Below are 16,095 nucleotides of genomic sequence, written 5' to 3'. Positions count from 1 at the left end.
TACCACAAAAAAAAAAATAAATAAAAAAAAATAAAATAAAATAAGGTATTGAGGAACAAATCCTAAAAAAAAAAAAAAGAAAAAAGAAACAATATATAACTTTCTAATCAAGCTAGAGCAATCAAACAAAAGGTAGGAAAGAGAAAACATAGTAAAGCATGGTTTAAAAAAGAAAAAAATTAAGATGGCGAAAAATTCTAAACATATCAGTAATTATAATGAATATAGTGAGTAAAATATCCTATTTCAAGAATATACTCTATATTTCCATTCTCTGGATTATTTTCTCAATTATAAATAATAAGATGAAAAATGTTTTACTTTTTAAAGTAAAATCTAATTATAATAATCTAAGATTAAAAAGAATCAACCTAACAAAAATTGGGAGGTGTATATAAAGAAGTGCTTAGAAGGAGTTATAGCATTAGATGCTTATAACATAAGAGAAGAAAAGTCTACAAGTAACAGTCTAAAATTCTACCTTGAGAAACTAGAAAAAGAGGAGGAATTTAAACTCAAAATAAGCAGAAGGAAGGAAATAATAAAAGAAGAAATCAATGAAATAGAAAATGGACAAACAATAGAGAAAATCAATATATGTGAAAGCTGGCTCCTTGAGAACAGCCATAAAATTGATAAACTGCTAGTTAGACTGGTTAAAAAAAAAAAAAGATGACACACTGACCAATATCAGAAATGGGAGAGGGAACATTACTGTAGATTCTCCGTATATTTTAAAAAGGCAATATTATGAACAACAACATGCTAACAAATTTGACAATTTATATGTAATGGATAAATTCCTTGAAAGACACAAATTACCAAAACTGATTCAAAACGAAACATGAAAGCTGAATAGCACTACAGTTGACCCTTGAACAACGAGGGGGTTAATCTGCGTATAATATAGTCGGCCTTCTGTTTTCACGGTTCCTCCACAGCTACAGATTTAACCAACTGTGGACCATGTAGTATTACAGTATTTACTACTGAAAAGATCTGCGTATAAGTGGACCCGCACAGTTCAAACCTGTGCTGTGCAAGGGTCAACTGTATATCAATTTTAAAAATTGAATCTGTAATGAAAAACACTCCCATGAAGAAAACTCCAGGTCCAGATGGCTTCACCAGTAGACCTACCCTTTAAGGAAGAAGTAATACCAGTCCTAAAACAAATTCAGAAAACAAGGAGGAGGGAACACTTCCTAACGCATTTTATGAGGCCATCATTAAACTGATATCCAAACCACACAACAATATCCAAGTAAATAAAATGATAGGTCAGTGGATGGAAATGAATGAATCCTTAATAGAATTTTAGCAAAAACTGATCCTTTGATATATAAGGGGGTTTTAGCTCAGGAATCAAAAGCTGACTCAATGGTCGAAGATTAATTAATGTAACTTGACACATTAAAATAATTAAAATAATTGTAGATAGATGCGATTTTTTTTTACAATATTCAACATTTATTGATGATAAAAACTCTCATCAGCTAATTAGACACGGAAAAGTACTTCCATTCTCTCATAAAAAACGAAAACAATCCTGCAGCTATCATCATTCTTAACAGCGAAATATACTGAATGCTTTCCCCTTGAAGAACAAGATAAGGATACCCATTTTTGCCACTTATATTCAGTATTACATTGGAGGTGCAAGCCAGTGCAAAAAGACAAACCATAAATGAAAGGTATACATACGGGAGAGAACTGAGTTGTCTTTATTTGCAGGCAGCATGATCATTTATGTAGAACCTCCTAAGAACAAATCTACCAAAAAAGCTAAAAAACCTAATGCCTGAGTTTAGTAAGTTTTCAGTACACTTGGTCAAAATATGAATTGTATTCCTCTGTATCAGCAATGAATAACTTGAAGTGGACATTTAAATTAATATCATTTGGTGGGGGAGTGGCCAAGATGGCAGAGCAGGAAGACCCTGAGTGCAACGCCTGCCACGGGCACACCGAAACTACAACTATTTACAGAGCAACTATTGATGCGAATGACCAGAAGGAAAGCGGAGAAGATCTGCTACAACTGAAGATATAAAGAAGGAACCACAATGAGACGGGTAAGCAGGGCAAAGATATGGTACAGTCAAGAGGCCATAACTCCAGGTAGGCAACCCACACATGGTAGGATAATTACAACTGCAGAGGTTCTCCCCAGGGCGGAAGGGGTCCAGGTCTCACACCGGGCTCCCCAGCCTGGGTTTCCAGTACTAGCAAGACGAGCTCCCAGAACGTTTGGCTTTGAAGGCCATCAGGGCTTACTTTCAGGAGAGCCAGAGGGCTGGAGAAATAGAGACTCCACTCTTAAAGGGCGTGCACAAAATCTCACACGTTCTGGGACCCAGAGCAGAAGTTTGAAAGGAGCCTGAATCAGACCCATCTGCTGATCTTGGAGAGACTCCCTGAGAGGCAGGAGGCATCTAGAGCTCAGCCTGGGGACACAGACACTGGTAGCAGCCATTTCGAGAGCTCATTCTACCAAAAGGACATTGGGGCTGGCAAGTAAGTGTCACTTTGGAATCCTCCCTCGAACTTGTTAGCACCAGGACCTTGCCTCACCCACCAGCCTGCAGGCACCAGCACTGGGACACCTCAGGCCAAGTAGCTAGCTGGGCAGGGACAGAGCCCCACCCACAAGCAGGAGGGCTTCTTTAAGACCCCCTGAACCCACAGCTGCCCCGGGACCCAGCCCTGTCCACCAGAGGGCCCAAGACCTGAAACTAGGCCTAGAATCCCCCAGGGTCCCACAGCCAGCTGTCTCCACAGCTGGCCCTGCCCACCGGCAGGCTGATACCAACCCCTGGACTCACAGGGCCCTGTGGCCAGAGACCCCACAACCTGGTTCCACCCACTAATGGGCTGGCACTAGCCCTGGGACCAGCCTCACCCACCAGTGGACAAGGCATCAGCCCCAAGACCCTCTGGGCCCTGGCCACACCGAGTAAACTTAAGAAAATAAAAATCATATCAAGAATCTTTTCTGACCACAATGCCATGAGACTAGAAATCAACTACAAGAAAAAAATTGCAAGAACACAAACACATGAAGGCTAAACAATATGCGACTAAACAACCAATGGATCACTAAAGAAATCAAAGAAAATTTAAAAATACCTGGAGGCAAATGAAAATGAAAACATAATGATCCCAAATCTATGGGAAGCAGAAAAAACAGTTCTAAGAGGGAAGTTTATAGTGATACAAGCCCACCTCAGGAACAAGAAAATCTCAAAGAAACAACCTAACCTTACACTTAAAGGAATTAGAAAAAGAAAAACAAACAAAACCCAAAGTTAGTAGAAGGAAAGAAATGATAAAGATCAGAGCAGAAATAAATGAAATAGAGACAAAAAAAAAAAGAAAAAGAAAAAGATCAATAAAACTAAGAGCTGGTTCTTTGAACAGATAAACAAAATTAATAAACCTTTACTCAGACTCGTCAAGAAAAAAGGAGACAGGGCCCAAGTTAATAAAATCAGAAATGAAAAAGGAGAAGTTACAACTGACACCACAGAAGTACAAAAGATCATAAAAGATTACTATGAACAATTATATGCCAATAAAATATTTGCTAATGATATATCCAACAAGGGGTTAATATCCAAAATAAAGAACTCATTGAACTCAATATCAAAAATTACCAAACAACCCTATTAAAAACTGGACAGAAGAACTGATTACACATTTTTCCAAAGAAGACATATGGATGGCCACCATACATATGAAAAGATGCTCAACATCAGTGATCATCAGGAAAATGCAAATCAAAACCACAATGAGATATTACTTCATACCTGTCAGAACGGCTATTATCAAAAAGGCAAGAAATAACAAGTGTTATTTGGAAAAGGAAACCCTTGTGCAGTGTTGGTGGGAATGTAAACTGTTATAGCTACTATGGAGAACAGTATGGAAATTCCTCAAAAAATTAAAAATAGAACTGCCATAAGATCCAGTAATTCCACTCCTGGGTATTTTTCCGATGAGAAAACAAACACTAATTCAAAAAGATATATGCACCCCATGTGCATTACAGCATTGTTTACACTAGCCAGGATATGGAAGCAACATAAGTGACCATCCATAGATAGATGGATAAATAAGATAACACACACACACACACACACACACACACACACACTGGAATATTACACAGCCATAAATAAGAATGGAATCTTGCCATTTGTGACAACATGGATGGGCCTAGAGGGTAACATGCTAAGTGAAATAAGTCACAGAGAAAGTAAAATACTGTACGATTTCACTTATATGTAAAATCTAGAAAACAAAACAAATGAACAAACATAACAAAACAGAAATAACTATAGATACAGAGAAAAAAACAGGTGATTGCCAGAGCAGGGCCGGGGGGAAGAGGAAAGAAATAGGTAAGGGAGAATAAGAGGTACAAACTTCCAGTTACAAAATAAATGAGTCACAGATATTCAATATGCAGTGTAGGGAATACAGTCAAAAACTATGTAATGTCTTAGTATGGTGACGGATAATAACCAGACTTATCACAGTGATCATTTTGAAATGTACAGAAATATTCAATTACTCTGTCATGTAATAAGAACTAACATTGTGCTGTAGGTCAATTATACTTCAAACACAAACTCACTCATAGAAAAAGAGATCAGATTTGTGGTTACCCAGAGGCAGGTAGTTGGGGAGGGAGAATTAGATGAAGGCAGTCAAAAGGTACAAACTTCCAGGTATAAGATAAATAAGTACTAGGGATGTAATGTACAACAATGATAAATATAATTAACACTGCTGTATGTTATATATGAAAGTTAAGAAAGCAAACCCTAAGAGTTCTCATCCCAAGGGAAAGTAATTTTATATTTATTTAGTGTATCGATATGAGATGATGGATGTTCTCTACACTTATTGTGATAATCACTAGATTTCTAATCATTTCATGATGTAAGTCAAATCATTATGCTGCACATCTTAACTTATACAGTGCTGTATGTCAATTATATCTCAATAAAACTGGAAGAAAAAAGAGGATTACCAAAAAAATTAAATAATATTATTTAGAACAGTATCTAAAACCATAAAGTACTTACAAATTAAATTAACAAAATAAGTGCAAGATCTAAGCACTGAAAACTACCAAGGCTACTGAGAAGAATAAAAGAACTAGGTGAATGTAAAGACATATTCTGTCTATAAATTGGAAGATTTGATGTTTTTATGATATCAATTCACCCTAAACTGACCTATAGATTCAAATGTAATAACAATTAAAATTCCAATAGGTCAAAACCACAATGAGATATTACTTCATACCTGTCAGAACGGCTATTATCAAAAAGGCAAGAAATAACAAGTGTTATTTGGAAAAGGAAACCCTTGTGCAGTGTTGGTGGGAATGTAAACTGTTATAGCTACTATGGAGAACAGTATGGAAATTCCTCAAAAAATTAAAAATAGAACTGCCATAAGATCCAGTAATTCCACTCCTGGGTATTTTTCCGATGAGAAAACAAACACTAATTCAAAAAGATATATGCACCCCATGTGCATTACAGCATTGTTTACACTAGCCAGGATATGGAAGCAACATAAGTGACCATCCATAGATAGATGGATAAATAAGATATCACACACACACACACACACACACACATAAACACACACACACACACACACACACACACACACACACTGGAATATTACACAGCCATAAATAAGAATGGAATCTTGCCATTTGTGACAACATGGATGGGCCTAGAGGGTAACATGCTAAGTGAAATAAGTCACAGAGAAAGTAAAATACTGTACGATTTCACTTATATGTAAAATCTAGAAAACAAAACAAATGAACAAACATAACAAAACAGAAATAACTATAGATACAGAGAAAAAAACAGGTGATTGCCAGAGCAGGGCCGGGGGGAAGAGGAAAGAAATAGGTAAGGGAGAATAAGAGGTACAAACTTCCAGTTACAAAATAAATGAGTCACAGATATTCAATATGCAGTGTAGGGAATACAGTCAAAAACTATGTAATGTCTTAGTATGGTGACGGATAATAACCAGACTTATCACAGTGATCATTTTGAAATGTACAGAAATATTCAATTACTCTGTCATGTAATAAGAACTAACATTGTGCTGTAGGTCAATTATACTTCAAACACAAACTCACTCATAGAAAAAGAGATCAGATTTGTGGTTACCCAGAGGCAGGTAGTTGGGGAGGGAGAATTAGATGAAGGCAGTCAAAAGGTACAAACTTCCAGGTATAAGATAAATAAGTACTAGGGATGTAATGTACAACAATGATAAATATAATTAACACTGCTGTATGTTATATATGAAAGTTAAGAAAGCAAACCCTAAGAGTTCTCATCCCAAGGGAAAGTAATTTTATATTTATTTAGTGTATCGATATGAGATGATGGATGTTCTCTACACTTATTGTGATAATCACTAGATTTCTAATCATTTCATGATGTAAGTCAAATCATTATGCTGCACATCTTAACTTATACAGTGCTGTATGTCAATTATATCTCAATAAAACTGGAAGAAAAAAGAGGATTACCAAAAAAATTAAATAATATTATTTAGAACAGTATCTAAAACCATAAAGTACTTACAAATTAAATTAACAAAATAAGTGCAAGATCTAAGCACTGAAAACTACCAAGGCTACTGAGAAGAATAAAAGAACTAGGTGAATGTAAAGACATATTCTGTCTATAAATTGGAAGATTTGATGTTTTTATGATATCAATTCACCCTAAACTGACCTATAGATTCAAATGTAATAACAATTAAAATTCCAATAGGCTTTTTTGAAGGGTAGAAAATGGTAGAATATTCTAAAATCTATATGGAAATCCAGCAAACCTAGAAAGATATGTTTAAAAAAGCAGAACAAGGTTGGCATACTCATACTACCTACTATCAAGACTTACTACAGCAATCAAGAGCGACCTAGAGTCTGTCATACAGAGTGAAGTAAGTCAGAAAGAGAAAAACAAAGAGCATATGCTAACACAGGTATATACGGAATCTAAAAAAAAAAATGGTTCTGATGAACCTAGGGGCAGGACAGGAATAAAGACACAGACATAGAGAATGGGCTTGAGGGCATGGGGAGGGGGAAGGGTAGGCGATGAAGTGAGAGAGTGGCATGGACATATATACACTACCAAATGTAAAATAGATAGCTAGTGGGAAGCAGCTGCAGAGCACAGGGAGATCAGCTCGGTGCTCTGTGACCACCTAGAAGGGTGGGATAAGGAGGGTGGGAGGGAGACACAAGAGGGAGGGGATATGGGGCTTTATGTATGCCTATAGCTGATTCACTTTGTTGTACGGCAGAAACTAACACAACATTGTAAAGCAATTATACTCCAATAAAGATGTTAAAAAAAAAGAGACTATAGTACTGGCATAAGGATAGACACACAGATACAGAAGAGAGGAGAGTCCAGAGCTCGACACCCACATATATGGTCAGTTGATTTTGAAAAAGATGTCAAGGTAATGCAATGGGGTAAGGATAATCTGTCCAACAATTGTTAACAATTGGAAATCCATATGGGAAAATAAAAAGAAACCTCAATCCTTACCTATAACCAGGCAGAGTTAAAATGAGTAGAAAATTTCTCCTCCAAAAGTGGCTCTCCTGAGTCCTTTATGTTATATTTTCTGGTACTTACAGGCTTTACCAACATGCCTAGTTTACCCATCAGGACAGGTCAAACACTGAAATGAGCATTACTTGGACTTTGAAAGAATTTGGTGTTACCAACGGTATTCAATCAGGCCAATTCACAGAAGTCTCGTGCTACTGCAATAGCTTGGCACACATCCGAAGAACTGAACAATTCCTTCCGACTAGTTCTATGCCCTACATCCCTGGAAAAATCTGTAAATTCCCTACTCTGGATTTCAAATCTTTCTTTCTTTTCCCCAAATTTCCACCATTAAATTGGGCATGTTCCATTGATTATCTGGGCCCAGGCTCATCATCTTTTTCCAATCAGGCTAAAATACCGTCTTGGCTAATGGAGCACTGAGCTCTGCCCACAGGAAATCTCTGACTGGCCTTTGTCTTTACTGACCTTGGCCTCCTATTCACTTCTTGGGCCAAACTACAGTATTGGATTTTCATTCTGGCTCAACTCTTCACACCCCCCCGTCTCTTTGTATTCCTGTCCTTATCCTCTTAAAGCTCATTTTCCTAACTCACCATAGAGATCATCACTAAAGCTAGTATTTTCCCTGAAGATTAAAAAATACTTAAGATAACATGTTTATAATTAGTAACTCCTCATTTTCAATTCACAGTCTCTTTCGGAGGGAGCTGTTATCTTTTATAACCAGACATTACTAAATGAATAAGTGATGAAATTTTCAGAGAGAGGGATCAGTCATTTAAAGACTGCTGTCCCCACTGTTAGCACTGACGCGCTTCGTACAGGTCACCTCATGCCCCACCAAATTATTCCTCCTCCATAATCCCTAAAGTTGGGAAGAATTTTTTATCTGTCAATGATAGATCTTTAGGTCCAAAGATGAACACTGCTCATTCACATGCTCTCTTACATACTCTTGTGCTCTTCCTATTTAGTTTTCTCCCCTGAAGAACCTGGAATAATTCAAGGGATATTTTGAGGACCTCACCTTATAATGCATTCACCCCTCTGCACCACCCCCCACCTGCCCCTCACCGGAAACAAAAAAAGAAAAAAAAAAAAACACTGTTTCTTCCTGAAATCAATCAAGCAACATCCCATGGGTAAGTGGACTCTCTCGAATTAATATAACTCATGTAATTAATATAATGCAGGAGTCCTGGTGGTCTTGAGAGGCAGTCTCAGACACTTCCGTCCAGCCTTCCCTCACCCCCCTCCCTCACTGGGCTCAGAGCTGCACCTTAGTCTGACCTGCACCTCCTGCCTTCCCTGCCTCCACCCACCCCAGGTGTTTATCCTAATAAAACACTTGGACGTTCAATCCTGTCTTGGCATTTGCTTCTCGGATGACCCAGCCTGACACATCTGGATTAATAACTTACTTAAATTTACATTTTCCTGAAACTAGCAGCTCTTAAGTGGGTCCTCAGAAAATGGGTAAAGACACAGGGATTTTGTAATGCACATCTCAGATACAGAGTTCCTCCTCTGTTCCATTTATCCCCATCTTGAAAAAGATACTAATAAAAGGAAATTAGGCTTTTAAATAGTTGTGTCACACTAACAACTTTCCTAATATTAAGAGATTCTCCATTACATACAAATTCACCCAGTTCTAATGAGAAGGGAGCAAGTTAGGAACTGTTATTTGATATTAACCACTTAGGTGTCTGTCTCTCTGATAGTAAGGTCCTGGAGGGTTCGCACCCTGCCTCATTCACTTTTTTACTGAGTACTGAGTTCATAGCAGGTACTCAATAAATGTCTATTGAATGGAGATGAAATCAGTGATGCTTAATTGCAGTGAGGTACAGCGATAAAAGAGGGGTGTGGTTCTCAGAACTTTCTAGGGATATGAAAAAACATACAAAATATACCCACTGTTTTCATTACACAAACCATAGAACAAAACTTCATATTTCATCTTACAAACCACAGAAAGTGAAGTTCAACAAAAATTCTGTTAGCTACAGTGGCAATAAGCAAAATATAAAGTAAGAAAGATTATAGAGAACTGAGTTTTAAACCAATGAGGAGCTCTGCACCAGTCATACTCTATTCACCTAAAATCATTATCCTGCCCTTCTAAGAGCTGGCCAATACATAATGTCTGGATTTAGAAGAGTAAGTTGCAATAACCATGTGGCTAGATATAGCAATATAGAATATATATATGGGGTATATATAATACACATGTGTTATATATGATATACTATGTAAGATATAGATATATAGGTTTACTCATACCAATATTCCCGTATACCTGTAGACTTACTCAAGCCTCATCATTTACGTACTGCCAACAGATATAACTATTTCCTCTAAAAAAAACAAAAAGAAAAATCCTGTATCTTCCTACATGTCAGGTAAAGGAGTTTCTTTAAAACAAAATATTGATCTATTTAGATGACAGTGGAAAGTTTACATTTACAAAATAACTTGATAACAGTAAAAGAAAATAGAACAGAAAGAGTGGAGAGTTAGATGAACTCCACAATTTCTGATTCCTTCATCATCACTTTAAAAAAGAGTAATTTATTTCACCAACTGTTGGCATATTTCTGATAATTAAACTCTTACTACAGCAATGAAAATAAGTGTATTAGTGGAGATCTCCAACAATGAAGCTTTAACTAGTCTTTCCCATAATAGATTAACACATCTAAACTATACCTTGTCCTTGGGGAATTTTTGCTGCACATTAATTGGGTTTCCAATTAATTTCCCAATATTCTTTAAAGAACTCCATAATGTCCGCCTGCCGATGCAGGGGAACCGGGTTCGCGCCCCGGTCTGGGAGGATCCCACATGCCGCGGAGCGGCTGGGCCCGTGAGCCATGGCCGCTGAGCCTGCGCGTCCGGAGCCTGTGCTCCGCAACGGGAGAGGCCACAACAGAGGGAGGCCCGCATACCACAAAAAAAAGAAAAAAAAAAAAAAAAAAAAGAACTCCATAATAAGACTGGCTTGACTTTTAAGTGCACTCAGTGAATTTGAGAGGGAAGAAAGAATATTCCACACAACAGAGCCAGAAAAGGCAGAAAACATTTTTCTTCCTCCTCTCTTCATTATTTTCCCCAGAAACTACTGCAAGTGGGTAAAAATTAAAGAATAAAGATATACCTAAAACAATCGATGACAATTTAAAATTATGAATTCCAGGTCTTTCAACATATAAAATGGTCTAATGAAAATTTTATGTAGAGTAAGTTCTACAGAATTGCAAGTTGGCCCTAAACTATGTAATACTGGGAAGTCTAATTCTTGCCCTACAGGCTTAGGAAAAAAATAAAACCATAGCTCTTCACATTTCAAACTACATGTCATTTTACCTATGAGTCAACCAAATAACAGATATGAATTGAGGTGCCTACCAGGTTCAGGGCATGATAAGACATTTCATAATGAATCCCCAGTTAAAGGAACTAATCCTAAAGAATTCAGCATGTACTTTATATGAAAAAATGAGAAAAGCAAATAATTCCAAGTAGTTAAACAGAGGTAATGAATATGTGAAAACTTTCAACTAAAAGTTAAGGAAAATAAAGAGGCCTATAATTTTATAAAGTTTGACAAATTTGGTAGAAGAATAGAAAAATATGTATTTTTCTGGAGAAGATACTTTTGATTTCATATAAAAAGAAATGAAATTCTAATTACAAAAAGTGAATCTGTAGAAAAGGAACATTTACTCCTTTTCCAAAGATACTATTTTCCTAGTTAGCTATCAGAAACCACTCAAACAAATGCAGAACTTCTCAAACAATTGCTTATAAAGTTTCATTATAGATGGTTTTTGGTAACAAAATATATTTCACATATTAAAAATAAGCAAGCTTTCATGCTACAGCATTTCCTTTCTTTTCTTCATTCAACAAATATTTATTGAGCCCTTCACATATAATTCAACATGGTTCTAATACTAGGGATACAGCATTGAACAAGATGGACTAAAATCACAGCCAACATGGAACTTACTTTCTAGGTGAGATAAATGACAGGCAAGAAAATAAGTAAAAGGTCTAGCATGTATATTCTACTACTATTCCACTGTCATTCTGCCATAATATTGTCCTTTGGTTCAATGGTGCTGGATGTGGTTTAAATAGAATTACAATGTAATAAAAGCCTTTTTTAATATTTCAGATAAACCCTCTTGGCCCAGTTCTAAGCTAGATCTGTCTTAAAAGGATTACCATGATATAAACCTGGGATCACCCAATTTTTTCTGTAATGAGTCACATATAAATATTTTAGGTTTTGCAGGCCATCTATGATCTATATCACATATTCTACACTTTTTTCCCCCTTTAAAAATGTAAAACTATTCTTATCTGGCAGGCCAAACAAAAACAGGCCAGGGGCTGAATCTGCCCTACAGCCGTAGCTCTCCAACACCTGACCAAAAGATATGAGTATCCTTGCTTTTAAGTGGCTATGCTCAGTCATACATTTCATGTTTCTTTTATTTTTTATATTTATTCTTTTGCTCTTTGTTGTTCATTTGCCAAAATCTAATAAAACATTCTTTTCTAGAGCCACAGTAGTTCCAACTACTACAGCCTCAGAGTCAGTTCTGAAGAGCATGGCCACCTGCTCTATTTCACACAAGCAACAGAAAAATGTTCTTGGCAGAAAAACCTTCCTAAGTCTATACTTTAGAGAGATACGGCGGAGACTACACATGCTCTCTGCTGACTTCCTGGAGCAGACACATATAAGGTCTAGGTCCCTTACCTTGCTGGAGGAACATCAATATTGGAAGAAACAACTTTTCGTTTTTGTTCAAGGAGACAGATGGAGCGAGTGTTTTCTTTTTCATGGTCAAGGGCTCGGTTGACTTTTTTGGTGTCTGCTGTTTTCACATCCTCCTCCATGGCCAAGGGGAACAAGTGTTGATGAGACAGTTTTTTACTAGAGTCACGTTTTAAGTCCTCTGGTTGAAATGTGAAGGCCATTTCCCGCTTAATGCTCCCCACCTGTGAAATGAAATGCAAAAATTCTTAGTCACCCAAAATATCAGCTTTGCATGACTATGTGCAGATGGCCATGACGGAGAGACCACAGACTCTGCTGTCCCTGTTCATCTTGAAGATTTTATAGTTTAAATGGGAAAAAAAGTCACACAGAAATAAAATGACTGACATTACAAAGTAACGCACAATTGATGCACCACCTGTCATAATGCAAACAAGAAGCATCACAAGCACAAGAAAAGCCTTTCAGGTGTGCAAAAACTTTGAAGGCTGGAAAGCATGAGACTTAAAAAAATCTAAAAATTTTACACATTATTGTTTTCTCTTCTACAACTGAGAAAACTCAATTAAGTGAATAAATTCTTAAATATTTCATGCTGATTATGTTTAATAAAGACAGCTATACATATAAAATCAAGCCTGATATCTTTGACTATGAATACTGATCTTAACCACACTCTTTATCTATTGAAGAATTGTTTTTTATCCTTTATTTATAGCAGTTAAGATCCTAATGAAATCCTTCATTAGTGTGACAATTAAAAAGTCATATTAATTTTTCTTATGATTTTTTTACTAAATGCAATGGTGAATAAAGTTTAAGACAAATATGAATTTAAACCTCAAGGAATTAAAACTGGTTATTTCAGATTTTAGGACTGTGATGACTGAAAAGGAGACTAAAGTTAAAAAAGAAAAAGGATTTTGTAATGTGACTGGCACTGTAAATGAGGTCTGGAGTGAACTTGTTAAAGTCCTAAGCATACAAAGAAGAACCAGACTATCTGGCAACCCAGAGCCTCACTAATCAGCAGAGCACGTTTCAAAATATGCGCATCGGTAAGACATTTCACAGGTCCAGAGACAGTCTCTCCCTTTCATGAAGTCAGTGTACATAGTCAGTAAATCTTCACTCGCCCACTTAAATAGAGGATATGCTTATTTGTTTCTTTTTAATTTTAGTTAGGAGGAAAAGCACAAAGCATGTGATCAAATAGATTTAGAATAATAGGAGCTAAAGCCATAAACATACAGCATCTTCAGAATAAAATGAGAATATGTGGGCCCAGTAACAGCAGAGACTGGCAAAGTATGGTATTAATGACTAGAAATTCTCAGACTAAAGGAAAACTCTGAAGTATATGTGTGTTGGGAGTCACAGGACCTGCTCACATTATGTATTCTTCCCGAGCCCAGGGATGACTTGTGCCTCAGGATTGCCTTGGCTGGAACGTATCTTTCACATGAACACAGAGCCCTAAACTGAGCTCCCTGCTCTCCTTGGCCTGCACTTGTCAGGAAAAAGAGAATATCTTCCATGGTGTTCCTGCCAGACCAAGCCCCAGCTCCACAGGACAATGGTCAGCCACCTGGGTCTACTTGCAACTCATTAAAAAGTTACCATGTTTCTCAGAATGCATTAGTTAATGAAGCAAAGTAAGAGTCCAAGAAAAATGAGTGCTTTTAAGAGCTAACTGTTTTAATGACATCGATACTCAATAGAAAGGAATAAGAAAATATTTCACACTTCTAAAATGTAATAAATTTTCAATAAAAACGTAGTTTGGAAAACTGACTAATGTAATTATAAATTTTTAAGATATCCATCACTAATCACTTTCATTGCAACTTCTTCTGCCTGGAGGTGGAAGATAGAGGCAGGCATTTTTTCCACCTCTAGAGCAGCTCATTCCCAGCGATGTTACAACAGGAATATGCCAAACGCCAGGCATGAAAGATGAAAACAAAGGCCTGGTTTTGATGATTATAAATAGTTTCTCCCTAAGTGTCAAGTGTTACAGCAATTAAATATTTAAGTAGTCATTAGTATTAAGTTGTAGCAATAACTGACATCCATACCTCCCTTGGGGTCAACTGGACTGGTTAAATGAATTCAATCCAAAGAGAGGAGAGTTGAGGGAGAACATTACAGAAAGTTTAGCTTTTAGCTCCAAAAATTTAGGGAAAAAAGCCAGCATCTAAAGCAAATTAATACAAAGAAGAATAAACTTTCTATAGAAATATTATAATTGTATGTCATGCTCTTAGCTGAGACTTCATAATAAAATAAATTATGGTAATATTCAACAATGTAAGCTATAAATCTTCCAAAATACATTCTAAACATAAAATTAATCTCTCAATAATAATCAAGAAATTTTAGCAATGTAATGAATTTCAAAGACTACTTAGCCCAGACTCCTTTTTAAAAGTGGAATTAAAATGAGTTAGAAATGATCAAAGAAGAGAAAAAAGTGTAGAGGTGAGCAAGAGACTTTAGATACTTTGAGTCATAGGTTCCACTGTTTGTAAGGCTGGTGGAAGGAGTGGGTGACAGGTGTAGATGTTCATTATATCACTATGCTTTAAATGTATATGTATATTACATGTTCTTTTTTTTTAAAATTTATTTTATTTAGTTATTTTTGGCTGTGTTGGGTTTTCGTTGCTGTGCACGGGCTTTCTCTAGTTGCGGTTAGCGGGGGATACTCTTCGTTGCGGTGCGCAGGCTTCTCACTGCGGTGGCTTCTCTTGTTGAGGAGCACGGGCTCTAGGCACCTAGAGGGCCTAGAGGGCCTAGTGGGCCTCAGCAGTTGCGGCACGCGGGGTTAGTAGTTATGGCACTCGGGCCCTAGAGCACAGGCCCAGTAGCTGTGGCGCACGGGCGTAGTTGCTCCACGGCATGTGGGATCTTCCCGGACCAGGGAATCGAACCCGTGTCCCCTGCATTGGCAGGCGGATTCTTAACCACTGCACCACCAGGGAAGTCCCTACAGTTTCTTTTTAATGTTCCTTTATTCAGAGCAGATATTATCTTTAAAAATATTTTTTAAAAGGAGAGTACACAGGAGAGAAGAGAATGGAGCAAGTATATGAAGTCAAATCTTGAGACATGGGCTCAGAAATGGCCCAGAGAAATAGGGTGGTGGCTGGGTTGGATGCTGGACAAAGGAGAATGCTCTAAGATGGGAGGTAACAGAGCACATTTGAATGCTGAGGCAGGATGGAAACGAAGGGATGAGTGAGGGTTTGGAGGAGCAGTAAAAGGGGGCAGGGCCAGCATGCAGCCATGGCACCTCCAGCAGATCAGCCGAGGAAAGCAGCAAGAGGAAGATATAAACCCCAATTAAATTTGAACCCCTATTAGATTAGGAGAAGAAAGCAGCTAAAGGAAGATATGAGCCCATTTATATGAGATTTCCAGAAAAGGCAAATCCATAAAGACAGAAAGCAGATCGGTGATTGCCGGGGGCTGGGGTTGAGAGCAGGAACTGATTGCAAACAGGCACTGGAGAACTTTTTGCCATGATGGAAATGTTCTGGAACTAAACTGTAGTGATTTGTACAATGCTATACATTTATCAACAATTCCTGAACTGGGGGTTTCCCTGGTGGCGCAGTGGTTGCGCGTCCGCCTGCCGATGCAGGGGAACCGGGT

At 37.4% G+C, this 16,095-nt stretch overlaps 1 protein-coding gene across 14 annotated transcripts in view; it reads right to left on the bottom strand.

Moving 5' to 3' along the window:
• Positions 1-16,095, bottom strand: part of ZNF704 (zinc finger protein 704) — a 229,345-nt gene that overhangs the window by 169,959 nt on the left and 43,291 nt on the right. For all 14 annotated transcript variants that reach the window (XR_008619496.1, XR_008619495.1, XR_008619497.1 and 11 more), the window contains exon 2: positions 12,418-12,659. Coding sequence is in view for 2 of the 14 variants with exons in the window: in XM_024127086.3 (XP_023982854.1) it covers positions 12,418-12,659 (242 nt within the window). In the remaining 12 variants the exon portion in view is untranslated. The remainder of the gene's footprint in view (positions 1-12,417; positions 12,660-16,095) is intronic.

The sequence above is a fragment of the Physeter macrocephalus genome, chromosome 15, assembly GCF_002837175.3.
Source record: "Physeter macrocephalus isolate SW-GA chromosome 15, ASM283717v5, whole genome shotgun sequence".
Classification (NCBI taxonomy): Eukaryota; Metazoa; Chordata; class Mammalia; order Artiodactyla; family Physeteridae; genus Physeter; species Physeter macrocephalus.
This window is presented reverse-complemented; position numbering and strand designations above follow the sequence as displayed.